This window comes from Elephantulus edwardii, unplaced genomic scaffold (genome assembly GCF_000299155.1).
Source record: "Elephantulus edwardii isolate Elephantulus edwardi_28Jun2011 unplaced genomic scaffold, EleEdw1.0 scaffold00028, whole genome shotgun sequence".
NCBI classification, from domain to species: Eukaryota; Metazoa; Chordata; class Mammalia; order Macroscelidea; family Macroscelididae; genus Elephantulus; species Elephantulus edwardii.
Window position 1 is genome coordinate 8,020,290 of NW_006399778.1, and position 21,346 is coordinate 8,041,635.

Genomic DNA, 21,346 nt, shown 5'->3' on the forward strand with positions numbered 1-21,346 from the left:
TGCTACACTGAAAAACAAGGAACTCATGAAATATTATAAAAATGGGTGACCCTGGAGGACATTATGCGGAATCAAATATCTCAGGCACAAACGGACAAATATTGCATAGGGCCACTGTTGTAAAACAAGACTGACATAGGGATTGAGGGAAGACAGAAAAGGGGGGGGAGGAATGATGTATACTACATTGAAACAGATGAAGGAGCAAACTGTTTAAAAGGGATATATAATTGGGTATTATTGTCATGACAGAAATCCAGAATGAAGGCTGCTTAGTGGAGTGGACTTGGGGGGAGGAATTGCAAAACAATGAAAGAGTTTAACTTTTCAAGAAGAGTGAATTGTGGGGAGGGAGTGGGCAGGGAGAAAAGTACAACAATGAATGACTGGAAACCCTAAGTCTCTGTAAACTTTCATTAAAATTAACTTTAAAAAAATAAAATAAGAAATTTATGAGTTAAATTATCACTCAACTGTCAGATGATTATAGACATATTAAAATCAACCTTAAACAAAATTCAAATAAAGTCAATTAAAATCAAAATCATCAGGAAGAGGTTGCAGTAGATGAATGGAAGAGAGTATTTATCATATACTGAGAGGAAATGATAAAAGTGATTACCAAAATATTTTTCTTTTAAAATATTTTAAATGTGTATTTAAGTGGTTATAAAGTATAAAAAGGAACATCCAAAATATATCTATATGGATCTCAATTCTGTAAAAAGGCAAAAAATACCTATACATTAAACAAAAACTTTAAAGGAAAGGTAACGAAATGTTAATGATGATTACCTCTGAGTAACACATATATATATACACACACACAATGTTAAATTTTTTTCCTCCTTTTCTGTTTTCCATAGTCTCTAGAACAGTAATATACACTTTTTTTTAATGATGCTGGAAACTTACTGTGCGGTTTCTGATGAACAGAAAAACTTTCTGGGTCTGCTGTGGCCCACTGATGATATCAGGAAAACAGGCTGCCTCTTGAGAAGTCATTCGGTCATGTGGAAGTCGACTCTGGAAAGCTGCACCCTCCACACCTAGCAAATAAAGTAGAGCATGTCTAGGAAAATGGCAAGTAAACAAAACTGACTGACAATGATTATGTCTCAAACTTATTTTTGGCTGAAGAACTCTGTAGAGCTTTACTTCCTTCAGAAAGATCTTATCTTCTTAAAAAGACTCAATTTGTCTCAAAAAAGGAAGTCAGCGATTAAGCATAACATTTTAAACTTTATTGCTTACTAATGAGTGAAAACAATATGCCTTATAAAATAACGTAAACCAGTTACAGTATTTTATTCATACATAAGTAATTCTTATTAGATGACACTAATCAAATAAACATCATTTGTGGTAAACAATTTAAAACTAAAGGACCAGAATAATTGCAACTAATGTTATAAAACAAAACTGAATATACTGTTGAATGAAAAAGTAGTATCTTTATTAATTTCCACGGAAAGCACAATAAAATGTGCAAAACCAAACAATAACCAAAAAAACCCCCACAAACCCAGAATAAAGGTAAGTACACTAGCAGGATAGGAAAACAAACAGATTCGTCCTGAAAAGGGTTAAACCAGGTGGCTCCTTGGAGGCAAGGATTCTGAGGCTCCGTCTAACATACTTTGGACATGTTGTGAGGAGAGACCGGTCCTTGGAGAGGGACATCATGCTTGGGAGGATGGAGGGACAGCGCAGGAGAGGAAGGCCCTCTATGAGGTGGATTGATTCAGTGACTGGGATAATCGGGATGGGAGTGTCAGAGACAGTGCGATTGGCACAGGACAGAGCAGAGTTTAGAGCTGTTGTACATAGGGTCGCTATGAGTCGCAAGCAACTCGACGGCACATCAACAACAACAACACTAGCAGGAAAGCAAAAGAGGCTATATAGTAAGAAACATAATAGTATATATTCTAGGATCATAGAAAGAAAAATAAAAAGGACTGACTCCAAGGCTTATTCATCAGTAACAGAAAATACAGGATTTCTGGTTAATACTATCATCTATCTGTTCTCATTCAAAGTTCAATGCTGTCAAGCAGTGAGAGAAATTAGGTAGAATACAACTGCTGGGGGAAAAGCAAGGAATTTACCTTTTTAGCAGGGAAATTAGAAATGCTTTTCTATAAACTACACGTAAAATAGGTGGAAATGTATTTCTAAGAACACTTTGTCTAAAGGTGTCCTTAGCCACCTTTACACAAAAGAAACAAAACTATGTTTTAAAGTTCTAAATTCAATGTCACTGAAGTAATCATATATATTTTACAAAATATGCACCAAAATATATTAATCATTTAAAAGTACTTAAGCAAGAAGCTGGAAACACTGGTAATGAAAGTAAAAGTAAGAGATTGGTAAAGTCAGGTAAATTTAAAAAGCAGAGCAAGTATGCTACAGATTATAAAATCAGAGGTAAGCTATTGAGGGTTTTCTATGATGACACTAAAATGATAAATCTACCTAAAAAGAAAATATGGATTAATAAGAGGGCAAGTGTATGTCTGGTGCTCATATGGGCCACACTGTTCTCAGAGACAAGGAAAAAAGAATATTCAACCACAGTAGGTAATGAGAGTACAAATATTGTATTTCGTGTGTGTGTGTGTGTGTGTACCGTCAAATCGGATCTGACTGGTACAGTAGGAGATTGTCCCTCCTTCCCCGGCAGAGCATCTGGTGGATTCGAACCGAAATATTGTATTTCTTAATATTAAGGCCAACAATCTCCATGTTTAAATAAATCCCAACCTAAAGTATCAGGACAATTAATTAGTCCTTAAAAAAAAAAAAATTTAAGAAACTCAAGTTGTTACGTAAAGAGCACAAAACTGAGACAAGAAATGCTACCTATCAAGGGTACAGTTTATTTCAGTAATATAACAATATTAGTTCTGGTTTCTTCAGTCCTCTACTCAAATTAAGTAAGGATAAACAAATGAGGAAAAAAACAAGATTTTTAAAAAAAAAACCACTGAAATAAGGACTGACTACATATTAATCCTCAGGTACTGAACCAGTCTCTTAATTGGTTCTTTTTTGCTATATATGTATTTTTTAGTGTGTGTATCATGAACCTGAAAATAGCAATTAAGCATTCCTTCCTACCCCAGCAAAAAAAACCTTGAAAGAAATAAAATAAAAAAAATTTTTTTAAAAATGAGGAGTGTAGTTTTTGTTTCCTGAGTTAAGATATCTTCTGTTTGTTTAGTAAGTGCCTAGTGAACATCAGTCCTATTCTTTTCACTTCTTTCAGCCAGGATAATTGTGCAGGAATAAACAAATGACTTTTATATTATACTTGACTCCTCGTAAGTATTCACATCATCCAAAAATTACTCTATCACTGGTTAACTGGGAATTTTAAGATTAGTTAACAAGTAAGACATTTGCCCTATTATTATTCAACTTTAGAAATCATATGACAATTTCAAGGTGTCTGTATGTCAAAACACATAGAGGGTGAAACCAAGTTGTTCCTTGGAAGCAAGGATTTTGAAGCTCTATCTTACACACTTTGGACATGTTGCCAGGAGGGACCAGTCCTCAGAGAAGACCTTCATATTTGGAAGGGTGGAGGGACAGCACAGGAGAGAAAGACCCCAGACGAGATGGATTGACACAGTAAATGAGGTAACTCACTGGCAGAGTTCAGAGCAACGCTACTAGCTATAGGTGACTCAATGGCACCTAACAACAACATACTAACTGCTAAGGTGTTATCAGCATATGGATAAAGACTGTTCTTTATCTCAAGGAATGAATATTATTATAAAAATCAGCATGAAAAGCAGGCATGCAAAAACTCAACCAAAAATAAAAACCTAACAAAAAAAAAATACTTTCAGAATCTAAACGAAAATATTCTTATATCTTTCCAAAATGAAGACATAAACTACTTCGGAAGATCTAAAACATTAATCTCTTTCTTAGGGGAAAAAAACTTAAGAGAATGTAATTGATTTAGCAATATCCTTATTAAAGTGAGAGAGGTGTAATATAGTAATTATAATTAATTGCTACTTGGCTCTGGAGTATAGTTATTCTTTAGGACACTTCACGGAATCTGGCATTTTTTAAATTTAGGATTTTAGTTTTAAGGGAAAGGTCATCTAAATTTTGCAGAAACCCAAAGCTGCTTATATATTTTATTTTTATGCAAGAAATCCACGAACATAGTATGGTTTTCTCAAATCATACAACCCTTCACACACTAGTTGCCATATGTGTGCCATATGTGCTCATATTCTGTATACATAAAAAATACAGTAATACTGTCTTCTGTTCAATTTCCTCTTGTTCATCACCTCAAACAAATTCCAGCAACACCTTTCAGAAGGGGAGTTGTGCTAAAGTAGAATGGTTATACTGGTTAATATTTTCTCAAAGTATTTAACTAGCTAGAGTTCTCACTGAAGAGTGAAAACAAAAATTTGATAAGAGGTACAACACAAAAGACGTTATTTAAAAGTAGCAAGTAATATATAATAGTTTTAAAAGCAAAGATAATTAAGTACAGAGGAAGAAAAGAGAAAAAGAAAAAAGGAGATAATCATCGACAATAGTAATAGAAAGGCTTTAGGTCTTATTTATAAGGTCGCTATGAGTCATGCTTGATTCAACGGCAATCAACAACAACAACAACATCAACATACAATTATTATGCTTTAGATTTTCATCTTTGGAGAAATAAGACAAATGAGTCTATAAAGAATATTTACTGTATTAAACCCAAGACTCCTGGGTTCCTACTATCCTTCCACAAATGTTGGTGTATCCCTAGCCTAACTTCTTTGCACTGCAAGTTCTAATCCATATACTATTAAGTTATACAATACTATCTGCTTAAAGATAGGAAGTATTTTACATCATGTAAGTAACTTCCATTTTTCCTTTCAGTTCTAGATATAGGAGTTTTACAGCAACTTGATGGGAATTCTAAGTAGATATGACCCCGGACCCAAGCAAGATACCCATCTGACTTCATTAAGAGAAGAACATTTCTAACTCTGATATATCACAAATGCATGCTTCTGAGTATAACAAAGACCTGAAATAAAACCTTGGAGGGTTCAGAACAGCCACCAACATTCCTAGAGACACTAAAAATGTTTACCAATAGTTTAAGTCAGAAGCACCATAGTTTTATATGAAAGTCTGCTTTTTACTTTGAGTGATATATCCTAGGAAGGGGAGGGGCGAACAAACATTTTTCACATAAAAAAAGAAAAAGCAAAACAAGTAAATTAAATTTCTTTTCCTCAAAAATAAAACTCTAAAGGCCATTCCCAATTCTCAATAGATTTCACAGATCTCACTGTACATTACTTGGTGAAAAACATTTTTTAAAGGTTTATCTACCACAGATCTGAATGTGGACTTTAACTCCTCTACATTAGGCATATTCTGATTATTAACATCCTATTCTTGAGATAACATTTAAAGATAGCTGCATCTCTAGGATGCTGTATTGCCTAACTATAATTGAATACTAAAAAAGAACTATTTGGATTCAACAGAGTAAAATACATATTCCTTGGGCTTGCTGTACACAACTGCAACAAATAATAAGTAGATTTAACAGTTAAAAAGTGACAAACTCTCAAAGTCAGTAATACCTACTCTAGTTCTATATATAAATGTATATATAAGCCATCTTTGCATATTAGAATATTTAAAACACACTTTAAGAAGCAAAAGATGAAACCCAGACATGTTACTCTGTATTACTGGACCAACCTTTAACTGTTTCAACACCCCCAGTAAATCACTTAACCCTTTGCATTTTCCTAAAGGTAAAAATCTCACATATCTAGTTTAGTCTAAAAAGAAGGTTTCTAGACAAATTTTTAAAAGATATTTTATTTTTCATGTGACCAACATATATTTTAACGGCAAAATAATTAACTATGTGATAGTATTTGAAAAATACATACCCAACACTATATAAAAACCATTTCTAAAAAGATGGCCCTTTTCTTAAAATTCCTCACTAAATTAAGATGCCTTTCAGCTCTGTTTTGATAAAGATTTTTCCAGTCTATGACTTTTATGTTGTGTATGGCTATGTTTTTTATTAAAGGTCCCATGATTTCTATATTTTACATGTTTACTAGTACTGGAAAGGCTACTGGGGAGAAAAGTACCCGCCATCTCCTCAAAAACATGAAGAAGAGTGGAGGGCTGAGATCGGCCTGAGGACTTCAGAAGCTTTTGCTTGCTTTTTAATCTACTGACACTCTCCTATTACACTACTCTATCTTGTTAAGTTAAATGTCCCTTGCGCTTCTGGCTAATATGGGGATACCACAGCCAAAAACACTTGCAAGCATCAATTCCTGACTTGGCGGCTCTTGCTACTAAGTGGCAAGCATCTAATGCCACCCTCACCTGATGCTTGGCCGTCTCCATACCCTCCAGAACTGTCGTCTTGAAGTCCTCCTGCTTGCCCTGTGGAAGGAAAGAGGAGAACTCAGGGACCTTACTCCATAAATTAGGATATTATTTGGTCATAAAGGCCTAGTAGTTGGCGACTCATGAATTCACCACCAACTAGTAAACCCATTTTCAGGGAACGCCTTCTTCTGGAATCAAGGCTCAGGGAATCACATGGTAGTCTTCCGAATTCTGATCTGAAAATATCAACTTCACCCATATGATTCTTGCTGAAAGGCAGTGGAACAAAGTACATAGTGTTTCTAATAACTAAATAGTTGCTGTTATATTGTTTAATAGTCCAGGGTAGATGTGGAAAAAGATTCTAAGTGTCTTTTACTGCCATTACTAGATTGAGAATGGCTGTGGCAAGCATGGACTCTAGAGCTGCAACAATTCAGCAACAGCTCAAAGTCCCTTTAATATCCTACCTAACAAGAATACATATAAGACAATAAGCAAAAGATGATTAATTTGATGAAAATTTTGCGCCTTTTCCCCCCAAGGATAAGACTGCAACTAAAAGAAATATTATTGAATGTACATGCTTGACAGTACTAGAGCTGAATAAGCCAGTGCTTCCTTAGATCTTCAGAACATACGATATAGTCATAGTAAAGTCATGAAAACAGACCTGCACTTTGGAAAGGGGTTGGGATGCAGACAAGATCCTGACAGAGCTACTATCTCTAGATATGTCATAAATCTTGTAAGAAATATTCCTTATTGAATAATACGCAGAAATAACATCAAGAAAAATATGGAAGCTTCAAAATTCAAAATTAAGAAGGAAAAAAAAATTAGAATTGACTGTCTTACAGGAACTTCCAAAATTCATCACCAAGAAGAGATGTTATGACTCTAAACTTCTAGCTACCAAGTACATCCTAGAAAAGCTAGTATAATATTTTGAAGACTGGAAAATATCACATTATTCCCAAAGAGTTAAATTTGGACAAATATCATTAAATAGTTTTGGAAAGATGAAACTAATACATATCTAGTAGAAAGCAGACTGATTGTATTCCATCATTTTAATTGGAAAAGAGCACAACTCCTTACTATAGGAATGTTTCAACAGATACATAAAATAACCTTTTTGAGATACAAATATTTTAATCTTTAAGTATATAAAAGACAAATAAATGTTTAGATAAAAGAGACAATTGATAATTTAGTAAAAGTGATCATTTATAATGACAGTAGCACGCTATAATGCTTTGAAGGTAGAATTTTAAAATTATTTCACTATGTTCTTCTCTGAAGGGTTCTAGGTTTTGGTTTTTAAGCACAGCACAAGGTATATGATTTTATGTTTATAGCCCTTGAAAAAGGACAAATAATTATGAAGTGATGATATCAATGACTAAATCCAATCTGCAAATTTATCTTTAAAATGCAGGCCATACATTTTAAATTTTACTTAATGTTTAAATCAGAAATGTTAATTTTCAGTTGTTGTTATTAGGTGCCATTAAGTATGATCCACAGCAAGCCTATGAACTTTGAACTCTGTCCTATCCTGTGCCATCCTCATACTTCCTGACACACTAGAGCCCACTGCAGCAGTCACTGTGGTAATCCACATGATCAAGTGACTTCCTCTCCTTTGCCAACCCTCCACCTTTTCGAGTATCATGACCCTCTCCAAAAAATAGCTACAACTAGAAATATGCCTGAACTATGTGAGGTGAAGCTTCATCACCTTTGCATCCAAAGAGCACTCTGGCTATACCCTTACCAAGAATTATTTGGTTTTTTCTGGCAGTCCATGAGACAAATGTTCAATACCACAGTGCAAAGACATCAATTCTTCTGTCATCCTTATTCACTGTCCAGCTCTCACATGCATATCAAGTGATCAGAAAGACTACAACCTGAATCAGGCACACTGTAGTCCTCAAACTGTATCATTACTCTCAATAATTTGGAGAAGTCCCTAACTGCAGACTTTCACAGTGTAATGTGTCTCCTGATTTCCTGACTGCTAGTACCACGGGTGTTAATTATGGATCCAAGTAAGAGGAAGTTATTGACAATTTCAATCTTTTTCCCATCTATCATGATGTTGCTCAGTCCAGTGGTAAGAATCTTTGTTTTATTGACATTGAAATGCAATCCTTATTGAAGGATAAGTTTTAGTACTTCCAGATTATTCATAAAATGTACTTCTACGCTTTTCCACCCTAATCATTTTTGTTTCCAAACAGAACCATGGAAGATTAAAGCACTAAATTCTGTTTGAGAAAGGGGAGGAAGAAGAGGCTCAGAAACATAGTTTCCACGAATAATATTTACAGACAAGAATGAGAGAGCTTCTTTATCTCATATGTTTTTTTTACTTGGAAAAGAATGTAAGCAACAATCTCCTATGACAGTATCTCAACATTTCTTAAAAACAAACTAAACGAAAATACAAAATAATGGCCTAGCCAGCTTGTGTCTAAATCCCGTAATTATTTTCATAATCTTCCTTCTTCTCCCATTACATGTTACAGAATAAACTATCTATAGGTGGCTCTCAACTGAGTTTTTCTGAGTCAATGTTACTTAACAGAAACATTCTTATCTCTGACTTAGGTTCTCAAAAGTTTAACAAGAGAGAAACAACAAATTAAGACAGAATATTTTTCTAATAAAACTATTCTTTGATTAAAATATACCGAAGAAGAAAAAAAATTAATACCTGAAAATAAAAAGGAGTATCTCCAGGGTACCAGGCCTGGGCCACTGTAGCCTGTCCCAATCTACCCAGAAGAAGTCCTGCCAGACACAGGGCAATCTCCATTCACCAATAAATTAAGGTAATAAAAGAATTTTTTGGGGGGGAGAGGACTATCTCTTAAGAGCAAAAATAAGAAATCAGAAAAATAGTATTTAAGCAAATAAATGGGTAAAATTAAGAAGTGACAGAAACAAAAAATTAATTATTACAAATAAAATTAAAAAGTACTTAAAATTAGGTAAAAGTGTAAGATATTTATATTGACTTACTGATGGTTTAGAATTTGTTTCAAGGTAAAAGATAAGGTTGTCATTTCTCATCTCATGCATGGTACTTTCCCAAAAACAGCTGAAAAGAATTATTGTTAATAGTGGTATGCTAGAATAAGTCCTCATTATTTTCTTAATATCCAGGTAGTGCTGCTGACTGTTGCTGTTTTCACATGCCATGGAGTAGGAATTGACTCATGCCTGATCCTCCAGTGGGTTTTCAACAGCTGTAAACAAAAGCTTGATGTTGTTGTTGTTTTGTGCTGTTGACTCATAGCCACTCAGCCCTAAACCTTCTCTATCCTGTGCCAATCGCACTGCCTCTGACACACCCATCCCGATTACCCCAGTCACTGAATCAATCCACCTCATAGAGGGTTTTCCCCTCCTGTGCTGTCCCTCTACCCTACCAAGCATGATGCCCCTCTCCAAGGACCTGTCCCTCCTTACAACATGTCTAAAGTATGTCAGACAAAGCCCCAGAATCCTTGCCTCCAAAGAGTAGCCTGGTTTAACCCTCTCCAGAATGAATCTGTTTGTATTTTTGGCAGTCCATGGTACCTTCAATACTCTTCTCCAGCACCACAGCTCAAGGGCATCAATTCTCCTTCTATCCTCCCTAGGCATTGTCCAACTCTCTGATGCATAACAAGTGATTGCAAAGACGATGGTCTATATCAGATGCACCTTAGTCTCCAGAGACAAACCGTTGCTCTTGAGTACTTTAGAGAGGTCCCTAACAGCAGACTTTCCCATCGCAATACATTTTTTTTATTTCGTGGCTGCTGGTGCCAAGAGTGTTGGCCGTGGAGCCGAGCAAACTGAAGCTGTGAACAATCTCAATCTCTTGCCATCCATCCTGATGCTGCCAATTGGTCCAGTGGTGAGAATCTTTGTCTTCTTGACATTGAGCCTCAGTCCATACTGAAGCCTGCAGTCCTTGACCCTCTGCAGCAAGTGCATGAGGTCCTCTTCAGTTTCAGCGAGCAGGGTTGTGTCATCTGCATAATGCAGACTGTTAATAGATCTTCCACCAATCCTGATGTCACACTTCTCCTCCTAGAGCCCAGCCTCTCAGATAATCTGTTCTGCATAGAGGCTAAAAAGGTATGGAGACAGGACACATCCCTGGCGTACACCCTTCCCAACCATGCAGTGTTGACTACCTCTTGGTCCAAGTATAGGTTTCGTATTAGCACGATTAAATATTCTTGGATTCCCATTCTTCACAGAGTCAGCCACAGTCAAAGGCCTCTGCATAATCAATGAAACACCGATAGACATTCTTCTGGTATTCTCTGCTTTCAGCTAAGATCCATCTAACATCAGCTACAATATCCCTAGTACCACGGCCCCTTCTAAACCCAGCCTGGACTTCTGGCAGTTCTCTGCTGATGTGCTGTTCCAGTCGTTTTTGGATAATTTTCAGCAGAATATTGCCTGCATGGGAAATCAATGATATTGTTCTGTAGTTTCCACACTCAGTTGGGTCACCCTTCTTTGGAATGGGAACAAATATAAATCTCTTCCAGTCAGCTGACCAAGTGGTTGTGCTCCAGATTTCTTGGCACAACTGGGTGAGCACATCCAGGACAGCATTTGTTAGCTGAAATACGTCAATTGGTATACCACCTATTCCTGGGGCCTTATTTTTTGCTATTTCCTTCAAAGCAGCTTGAACTTCCTCCTTCATGACCACAAGCTCTTGCTCAAATGTTATTTCATTAAACTCTTCTGTATCTGCCATTAAACTCTTCTGTATCTGCCAATTCCTTTCCATATAATGACTCAGTATATTCATTCCATCTTCTTTTAATACTTCCTGGATCATTTAATATTCTGCCTAAAGCATCCTTGATTATAGCAACCAAAGGTTTGAATTTGTTCTTCAGTTCCTGGAGTTGAAGAAATGCTGAACGAGTTTGGCCCTTTTGATTTTCTGACTCCAACTCCTTGCACATTTCATTGTAACATTTTGCTTTGTCATCCCGTGCTGCGTTTTGGAATCTTCTGTTCAGCTCTTTAGTATCTTGAATTCTTCCTTGTGCTTTGGCTTCTCTAGGCTCCAGTGCAATCTTCAGAGTTTCTTCTGACATCCACTTTGGTCTTTACTTCCTCTTCTGTTTTTGTCATGACCGTGTGCACTCTTCCTGGATGATACATTTGACCCCTACAGGTACAAAAGCCCCAAGGCTCAGCCAAGATCCGTACCAGGAGGCGCAGAGGGGAGAGAGAGGGATACGCCACCAGGCAGAACTGGGGAGACTGGAAGCCGCGAAGGCAGAATTGGGGGCCAGCTAATAGAGAAATGACTCGTGGCAAAAGCTTTTGTCATCCCCACAGGTACAAAAGCCCCAAGGCTGAATCAAGATTGGTCGGGCCCTCGGGCCAATCTATACAGGAGTTCTACAGGACACATCACCTTCTCTTTGGAGACAGTATAAGTAAATTTCAAAGACACTGGTCACAGCATAAAAAAATTATAAGCAGTTGACATGTTTGGAATCACAGAAGCCAAGAAAGCTTCAGATACAAGCTGTGAGATCAAGGGTTGGACAATGGAAGATAAATTCTGAAGGGATTTGGTAGAAGTGAAGGGGTATCCTGGTGGAGGGTGGAGCTGGGAAATAAGTGGGTCAAGGCAGTGGACAAAGGGCAGGGACAACACTGTAATTAATGGTTAACTCCACAATGAGGGATTTATCTTTCACTGTTACATACATTACTTGTCTGTCAGATACTCCTCTAAATCTGAACATTCAGATTAAGACAGACTAGGAAGGAGGATTCACCATCCACTTCTCAAATAGCAGGCCTCTGAAAACCCTATGTACAACAAAACACACGCAGACTAACAGAAAGGGCAACCAACCTAGGCAGAACTATCAAGTCTGGAAATACAAAGGAAGAGGATCAGTTGTAAGCAGACACTAGTGATTGGAACATGGAATGTAAGAACCATGAATGCAGGAAAATTAGAAATTGTTAAGAAAGAAATGGAATGCATAAATATTGACATACTAGGCACTGGAGAGATGAGATGGACTGGCATGGGGCACTCTGAGTCAGATGATCATATGATATATTACTCCAGAGATGAAAAAGTGAGAAAAAATGGGGTTGCTTTCATAGTTAAAAAAGTAATTTCTAGATCCATCTTAAAGTACAACATTGTGAGTGACAGGATTATATCCATACGCTTACAAAGAAGTCCAGTGAATACCACTATCATTCATATATATGCACCAACAACAACCAGAGCCAAAGAAGAAACAGATGATTTCTACCAAATTTTACAGTCAGAGATAGATCGAACATGCAATCAAGATACATTGATAATAATGGGAGACTGGAACGCAAAAGTTGGGAACAGAAAAGAAGAATCAGTAGTTGGAAAACATGGACTTGGTGACAGAAATGAAGCTGGAGATAGTGACCTATTCATTGCAAATACGTTTTATAAAAAACATAAACACAAGTTATACACATGGATTTCACCTGATGGTATGCATTGGAATCAGATCGATTACATCTGCGGAAAAACCCGCTGGAGAAGCTCAACATCAACTGTGAAAACTAGGCTAGGAGCTGATGGTAGAACAGACCACCAACTACTCATATGCAAGTTCAAGCTGAAGCTGAGGAAAAGTAAACCAAATACACAGGAGCCAAAATATGACTTTGAGTTCATCCCACCTGAATTTCAGAATCATCTCAGGGAAAGGTTTGAGGCCTTGAAATAAGCTTGATAGTTCGGAATTAAAAAATAAATGCCAAAGTAACTCACTCCAGAGAGGCTAAAACTTTTTTTTAAAATAGCAAGGAGAAAATAATAGGCTAAAAGAATTTGAAGTAATTGTTAATTTACATTTAAACTCATGAACCTAACAATAATCAAAGTACAGATTTTTTAAAAGATTGAGAAAGATCACATTAGTGACAACTATCATCTCAAGCTGTCTGTGTTCTCTGTAGTGAAAGGTGACTTTAAAACACTATTTTCAAGTATCATTATCCTTGCTGTTGTTTTTGCTGTGTACCATAGAGTTGGAACCAACCCATCCTTCTCCGTGGAGCAACTGGTGGCCTCCAACTGCACTGTCTTCAGTACTGCAGTACAGTTTAAACACCAGAGTTCCCTGTCATTATCCTAGCAGTATCTATTTCCTGCTGACTTTCTCTATTGGCAAGGAATATATACAGCAAGTATAAGAAATACAAAGGATGTTGTTGTTGTTATGTGCCGTCGAGTCGCCTGCGACTCATAGCAACCCTATGTACAACAGCCCTAAACTCCGCTCTGTCCTGTGCCAATCGCACTGTCTCTGACACTCCCATCCCAATTATCCCAGTCACTGAATCAATCCACCTCATAGAGGGCCTTCCTCTCCTGCGCTGTCCCTCCACCCTCCCAAGCATGATGCCCCTCTCTAAGGACCGGTCTCTCCTCACTACATGTCCAAAGGATATATTATAAAAAAAACACAACAGAAAACCAAGGGCAGGAGAAAACTGTTAAGAGCAGGGAGAGTGCACTCTTATTTCAGTCTGCTGCCTCTGGATCCAGTGCAAAGTGCTGAGTATTAATTAGAAAACATTAAGCAAGAAACTAAAATGAAAAAAAGCTATTTTGATGATCCCATCTATCAACTTAGGTATTCTGTTACCAAGTAAAGTGCAAATAAACATTTTCATTTTAAAAGTAACAATCTGTTATCAAATAAAAAAAGAAAGAAAAAATACAAAGGAAAGTAAATTGAGTACACAGAGGTAGCTTAAATTTGTTTGGTGCCACTGAATCAGCTCTGACTCATAGTGATCTCATGCAGAACAGAACCAAGCTTGCCAGGTCCTATACCAGCCTCACAAGATAAAAATTTGCCTAAAGAAAGGGAAAAGTCTCAAGAGCTGCTTTTGAAGCATGCTGTTGTTATATGCCTTTGAGTCGCCTGCGCCTTACAGTGACCCTAGATATAACAGCTCTGAACCCTGCCCTGTCCTGAGCCAGTCTCACCAACTCCAACGCACTTACCCATACTGCCCCAGTTAATTTATCAATCTATCTCACCTGGGGTCTTCCTCTCCTGTATTATATCCCTCAACTCTTGCAAGCATGATGTCCTCCAAGGACTGGTCCCTCCTGGCAACATGCCCCAAGTATGTGAGATAAAGCTTCAAAATCCCTGCCTCCAAGGAGAAACTTGGTTTCATCCTAAGAGAGACTTACTTGCATTCTTGGCAGTCTATGGTACGTTCAAGAGTCTTCTCCAGCACTATAACTCAAAGCATTGATTCTTCTTCTGTCATCCTTAGTCACTGTCCAGTTCTCTGATACATAGCAAGTAATTGTGAAGACCATGGCTTGGATCAGGAGCACCTTAGTCTCTAGACTAACATTATTGCTTCTCAGTATTTTGGAGAGATCTCTGACAGAAAATTTTTCCAGTGCAAGTCATCTTTTGATTTCCTGACTGCTGGTGGCAATTTTAAATATGGCTGCCACAGTTTTATATTCCCTAACCAGCTTCTTGTTGTTCTTGTTAAGTGCAGTAGATTCTAGACAACCCATAGCAACCCTATGAATGAAAGTCTTGAACGCAAAACTTTCATCTTTTCTCCAAGTTCAGTTTCCAGAGGCAAGCTTTTTTTTTAAGTGGATGCCACTCCTTCTTCCAAGCCTGTTTTATTCAGATCCACAAAAAGACTTTTTAAAAACGAGGCCAAACCCAATCAGCTCACACCCTATTGTGAACAACAGCCACACCCTAGTCTCAACCACAAACCAGAAAACACACCTTAGCAGAATTAGTGGTTCCACTCATTTTCCCAGCCTAGCTTATCCAAATGAAACATATGAGTTCCAGTTAGAGAAGCAACTGTGTAGGACTACAATTTCATTTAAAATCATAAACTAAAACTGAGAGCCTGTGGAATAAAAATCTAGACAGGAGGGGAAAAAAGTTCTGCTTGAGGTACGAGCTCCTCCGAAAAATTTTCACTGTTAGAGCAGAGAACACTGTTCATCTATACCTGAAAATTTCTAAGTAGGGCAACAGTTAAAAAACTTAGTTGCAGGAATTCTATGCAAATTTAAAAAAGTAAAAACATTATAAGCTAGGGAGAAAAGGAAAGTTTTCGATGATAATGATAAAATTATACTTTCCCCAAACTATTCCCCTGTAAGTTCCACATTCCACAGTTGGAATTTTCCAGATTTCTATTTTGTGATGTAGTTCACACTTTAAAATGTTTCACAGAAAGCCTACAATTCAGATACACTACTGACTCGACTTAATGCTTTCCTGTGATCTATCAAGCTCATATGTCCAAGTAGTTAATAGAAAGTTTAGTTTCCTAATTTGTGCATCTATTTTTTTTAAATGGTAAACTACTTTCTTGAACTCCTAATTTGAAAATCATTGCAACTTTTAACAAACAATGAATGAATTTCCTAACAAAAGAAGTTTCTTTAATGCTTAAGCAATGATTTATCAGAATTCTGGTTATCTACACCCCAAATTCCATGATTAAAGTATACACCTAATTTATGAATACCTTGACTTTACAATTCTATGAGGAAGATACAGTTTTTTAGGAGCTAATTAATCAAAGAATATTAAAAAAAACCCTATCTTCAAACATTTCCAATCAGAAAACAAGGCAAAAATTTTGACACGGGTTTTAAAAATTTTTGTTTTAAATCATGGCAACATTTAATATTTATTATATCTTGATGTGTGTTGTTCTTATAGTCAGTTAACTCAGCAACACCACAGACAACAGCAGAAAATACTGTCTGAGGCCTGAGCCATCTTCACAACTGTTGCTTTATTTGAGACCACTACTGCTCATAACAGAGCAAGGAAATACTTCACAATTCAAAATTGGAAAGGGTGTGCACCAAGGCTGTGTCCAAGCTCCGTATTTTTTTCAATCTATATGCAAAACAGATTATCTGGGAAGCTGGGCTCTCTGAGGAGAAATGTGGCATCAGGACTGGAGGTAGATTCATCACCAATCTGCATTATGCAGATAACTCAACTCTGCTTGCTGAACCTGAGGAGGACCCAAAGTGCTTGCTGCAGAAGGTCAAGGACTGCAGCCTTCAATATGGATTGAAGTTGAACATCAAGAAAATATTCTCACCACTGGGCCAACTGGCAGTATCATACTAGATGGTGAAGAGATTGAGAATGTCAACAGCTTCAGTTTGCTTGGCTCTACAACCAACACTCTTGGTACCAGCAGCCAGGAAATAAAAAGATGAACTGCACTGGGAAAGTCTGCTGTCAGAAAAACTCTCCAAAGTACTGAAGAGCAATTATGTCAGCCTGGAGACTAAGGTGTGCTTGATACAGGCCACAGGTTTTGCAACTACTTGGTATGCATCAAGAAGCAATCAAGACAATGACTAGAATGATAGAAGGAGAATTGATACCTTTGAGCTGTGGTGCTGGAGAAGAGTACTGAATATACCATGGACTGCTGGGAGAACAAACAAGTTCATCCTGGAGATGGTGAAGCCAGGCTGCTCCTTGGAGGTAAGGATTATGAAGCTTCATCTAACATACTTTGGACATGTTGCAAGGAGAGGGATATCATGCTCAGGAGGGTGGAGGGACACTGCAGGTGAGGAAGATCCTCGATGAGATGGACTGACTCAGTGACTAGGGTAAGGGGGTAGGTGTATCAAGAGACAGTAAGAATGACACAGGATAGAGCAGGGTTTAGTGCTGTAGTACACAGGGTCACTATGAGTTGCAGGCAACTCAACGGCACTTAACAACAACAACATTGCTGCCACTGTGCTAATCCATTTCACTGAAAGTCTTCCTCTTTTGCACCGAATGCCTATTTTATCAAGAATGATGTCCTTCTCCAGGAACTGGTTCTCACTGAGGACCAAGGTACATGAACCAAGTGTCATTATTTTTGCTTCTAAGGAACCTGATATTAACAAACTCTGGTAAGAAACTATACTGTAATCGCAAGCACAAGGTTCTAATCCACCAGCTGCTCCGCAAAAGAAGGATAGGCAATCCCTCACAATGCACTGAAGGGTCAGCTATGGGTCAGTTCAGACTCAGTGGTACTCAAGAACAACAGGGAGCTCTGATGGCCTAGTGGTAAGAACTGCACTGCAATCCCAGAGGTGCATGGTTCAAATCCACCAGATGCTCTGCTGGAGAAGGAGGGACAATCTCCTCCTCTACCAGTTAGATCCAATTTGACAGTAAACACACACACACATACACACACAAATAATAATTAAAAAAAAAAAAGAATAACCACCACAAAAGAGCATTATACCAAGGCAGATCTGCTTAAAAAAACAAACAAACAAAACAAAACCAACCACCACAAAGGAGCATTATAGCATTATTCTCTTGGTAGTTTATGTTACACTGTAAACATCGTAATTCAAAGTCATCAATTCTTTGGTCTTCCTTATTCATTGACCAGCTTTTGTATGCATATATATTAACTGTTAGGTGCCACTGAGTGAACTATGACTTTTAGCGACCCTATGAACAATAGACCTGAACTCTGCCATCTTCATCATCTCTAAAATACTTGAGCCCACTGCTGCAGTCACTGTGTTGACCCATCTCATTGAGTGACTTCCTCTCTTTCAATAACCTTTCCAAGCATGAGTCCTTTCCCAAGGACTAAACACTCCTAACAAAATGCTCAAAGTATGGGGTGATAAAGTTTCACCATCCCTGCCTCTAAGAAGCACCCTGGTTGTACTTTCTCCAAGACATATCTGTTCTTTTGGCCATCCATGGGTTGTTCTGTACTCTTCTCCAACACCTCAACTCAAAAATATCAATTTTTTATCACTTTTATTCCATGTCCAACTTTCAGATATACAGCAAGTGACTGAAAAGACCTTGATTTGAACCAAGTGCAGCTTTGTCTTTAAACTGACAGTTTCTCCTAGCATCTTGAAGCACCTTTATACATGACATATCTTCCAGATGGGACTCATCTTTTGATTTCTTGACTGCTCATACCAAGGGTAATGATTGTAGATCCAAGCCAAGATGAAATCATCTGTAATTTAAATCTTTTCTCCATCTAGCATGAAGTTACCTATGAGCCCAGTGGTGAATATTTTTGTTTTGTGGGTGTTGAGTAATCCATATTAAAGTCTTTGATCTTCTAAATCTTCACTTTCAGTGAGTAAGGTGTGTCATCTATATAATGAGGCTGTTGACAAGTCTTTCTCTAATTCTGATGCCACTTCTTCATAAAGTCTAGTTTCAAATTTGCTCATCAAACAGACTGAATAGTTACTGAGAAATGACACAATTCTGACACACACTTTCCCCAATTTTAAGCCATTAAGTATTTCCTTGTTCTGTCTGTACAACAGCTTCTTGGTCTAGGTATAGGTTTCTGTGAATGTTCTAGGATTTCCAATCTTCTCAATGTTAACCATAGTTTATTATTATCCACACAGTCAAATGCCTTTGCACAGCCAATAAGACAAATAGATAGCTTTCTAGTCTTCTCTGATTTCAGCCAAGATCTGACATCAGCAATGATATCCATGGTGCTACAGCCTCTTCAAAATCTAACCTGAGCTTCTGACAGTTCTCGGTAAATGTACTGTTCTAGCCATTTCTGTATGCTATTCTACAAGATTTTAGTTGTTGTTGTTATGTGCCATCAGGTCACCTGCGACTCATAGCGACCTTATGTACAACTGCCCTAAACCCTGCTCTATCTTGTGCCAATCTCACTGTCTCCGACAAACCTACCCACATTACTCCAGTCACTCAATCAATTCACCTCATAAAGGGTCTTCCTCTCCTGAGCTGTCCCTCCACCCTCCCAAGCATGAGGTCCTTCTCCAAGGACAATATGTCCAAAGTATGTCAGACGAAGCTTCAGAATCCTCGCCTCCAAGGAGCAGTCTGGTTTAACCCTCTCCAGGATGAACCTGTTCATTTTCTTAGCAGTCCATGGTATAGTCAATACTCTTCTCCAGCACCACAGCTCAAAGGCATAAATTCTCCTTCTCTCTAGTCCTTTGTCCAGCTCTCTGATGCATAGCAAGTGCTTGCAAAGACCATGGCCTGTATCAGGCGCACCTTCTGATTTTATTTGGTAATTTTTACATTTTGTTGGATCAGCTTTTTTGAGAGTGGGAGGGAACATGGGACCTCTTCCGGTGAGTCGGCCAAGTAGGTGCCTTTCAAATTTCTTGGCATGTACTGACAGGGACATTCAGGACTGCATTTGTTTGATGAAATGTCAATCGTATCCCATCAATTACTAAGGTCTTATTTTATCTGCCAATGCTTTAAGTGCTGCCTGAACTTCTTCCTTCATTACCATTGGTCTTGATCATTTGCTACTTCCCAAAATAATTCCATGTCAGCTACATCTTTTTGATACATTGTCTCTATATATTCTCTCCATCTTCTTTTGATGCTTCCTAGATCACTCAAGATTTTACCCATAGCTTCTTTCGGCACTGCAACTCAAAACTTGAAATTTGTTTTTCAGTTTAAGAAATGCAGACCAAGTTCTTTCCTTTTTATTTTTCAACTCCAATTCTCTATATATTTCATGACAATGTTTTGCTTTGTCTTCTGAAATTACAATGTCAGAAGCACTTTAATCCTCAAAGTGACATCTTGCTTTTAATATCTGAAAGAGGTCTTCTGTAGCAGACCTGCCCAATTCAATGTGTCATCTAATTTTTTGAATGCTACTTCCACGAGCACTGATAGTGGATCCAAGTAAAAGGAAATCCTTGTCAAATCTAGTCTTTTCTGTTTATCCTGTTGCTTACTGGTACAATTTTGAAGATTTTTTTGCTTGTTTCTTTAAAAATTTTGAGGTAAAATCCATACTGATGGCTATATAGTCTTTAAGCTTCATTAATAAGTACTTCAAGTCTTCTTCACTTAGGCAAGGATGTTTTCACCAGCAACATATCACAGGTTAGTAAGTCTTCCTCCAATACTGATGACATATTCTTCATATAGTCCAGCTTCTCAGATTATTTGCTCAGCATACACTGACTAAGAATGACAGAGTGCAATCCTGCCACATACCCTTCCTCATTTTAAATAATGGATTTAAATTATTCTGTTCAAGCAACTGATCTTAGTATGTTACAGGTTCCTCAAAGCATTTTGGAATTCCAATTCTTGCAATGTTATATATAATTTGTGATGATTCTAATCCATGGCCCTAAGGCCTGTTTTTCATTGTTTTTATTCAAACAGTCTTCTAGGTCGTATAGCCCTGGTGTGTCTACTTGCCGGACAGAGGTAACCTGTGGTCACTGTGAAGCTGAACACTGCGACACTCACGTGTCAAATGCGGTAACGGTTACTCACGGTGGACAGTGTTTGGTGGTGCTCTCCATCTGAAACAAGCTTGGAAGCAGCAATGGCATTCATTTCCGTAAATAGCTTGCCTTTGGAAACCCTATGAACCTGAAGAAAGGATGAAAGTCACGCACGCAAGTGTTGAGGACTTTCATTCATAGGGTCACTATGAGTCGCCTAGAACTCGAAGGCATTTAACAACTTAACAACAACAAACAATTGCATGGTTAATATAATAGAGCTAAACCTCTTTCTAGTATTTCCTGCTTTTATCCCAGGTCCATCTGACATCAGTAATGATATCCTTATTACACATTCTTTTCTGAACCTGGTTTGTTGATGTACTACTGCAACTGTTTTTTAATTATCTTCAGAAAAATTTTACTTACATCTAGTAGTAATGAAATTGGACAGTAACTGCTACATTCTGTTGGATCATCTAATTTTCTGAATGGGAAGTCAAATATCCAGGTGGCTGGCTGGCTTCTGAATTTCTTGGCATAGATAAATGAGCACTTCCAGCATTGGCTCCATTTGCTGAAATAATT

At 37.6% G+C, this 21,346-nt stretch overlaps 1 protein-coding gene across 1 annotated transcript in view; it reads right to left on the reverse strand.

Annotated features, from left to right (window-relative positions):
- The window catches only part of KDM1A (lysine (K)-specific demethylase 1A), an 87,770-nt gene that overhangs the window by 38,658 nt on the left and 27,766 nt on the right, over positions 1-21,346 (reverse strand). Inside the window, exons 3-4 of the mRNA XM_006883664.1 lie at positions 6,409-6,468; positions 916-1,049 (exon numbers count right to left, since the gene is read on the reverse strand). Of these exons, the coding sequence (XP_006883726.1) occupies positions 916-1,049; positions 6,409-6,468 (194 nt within the window). The remainder of the gene's footprint in view (positions 1-915; positions 1,050-6,408; positions 6,469-21,346) is intronic.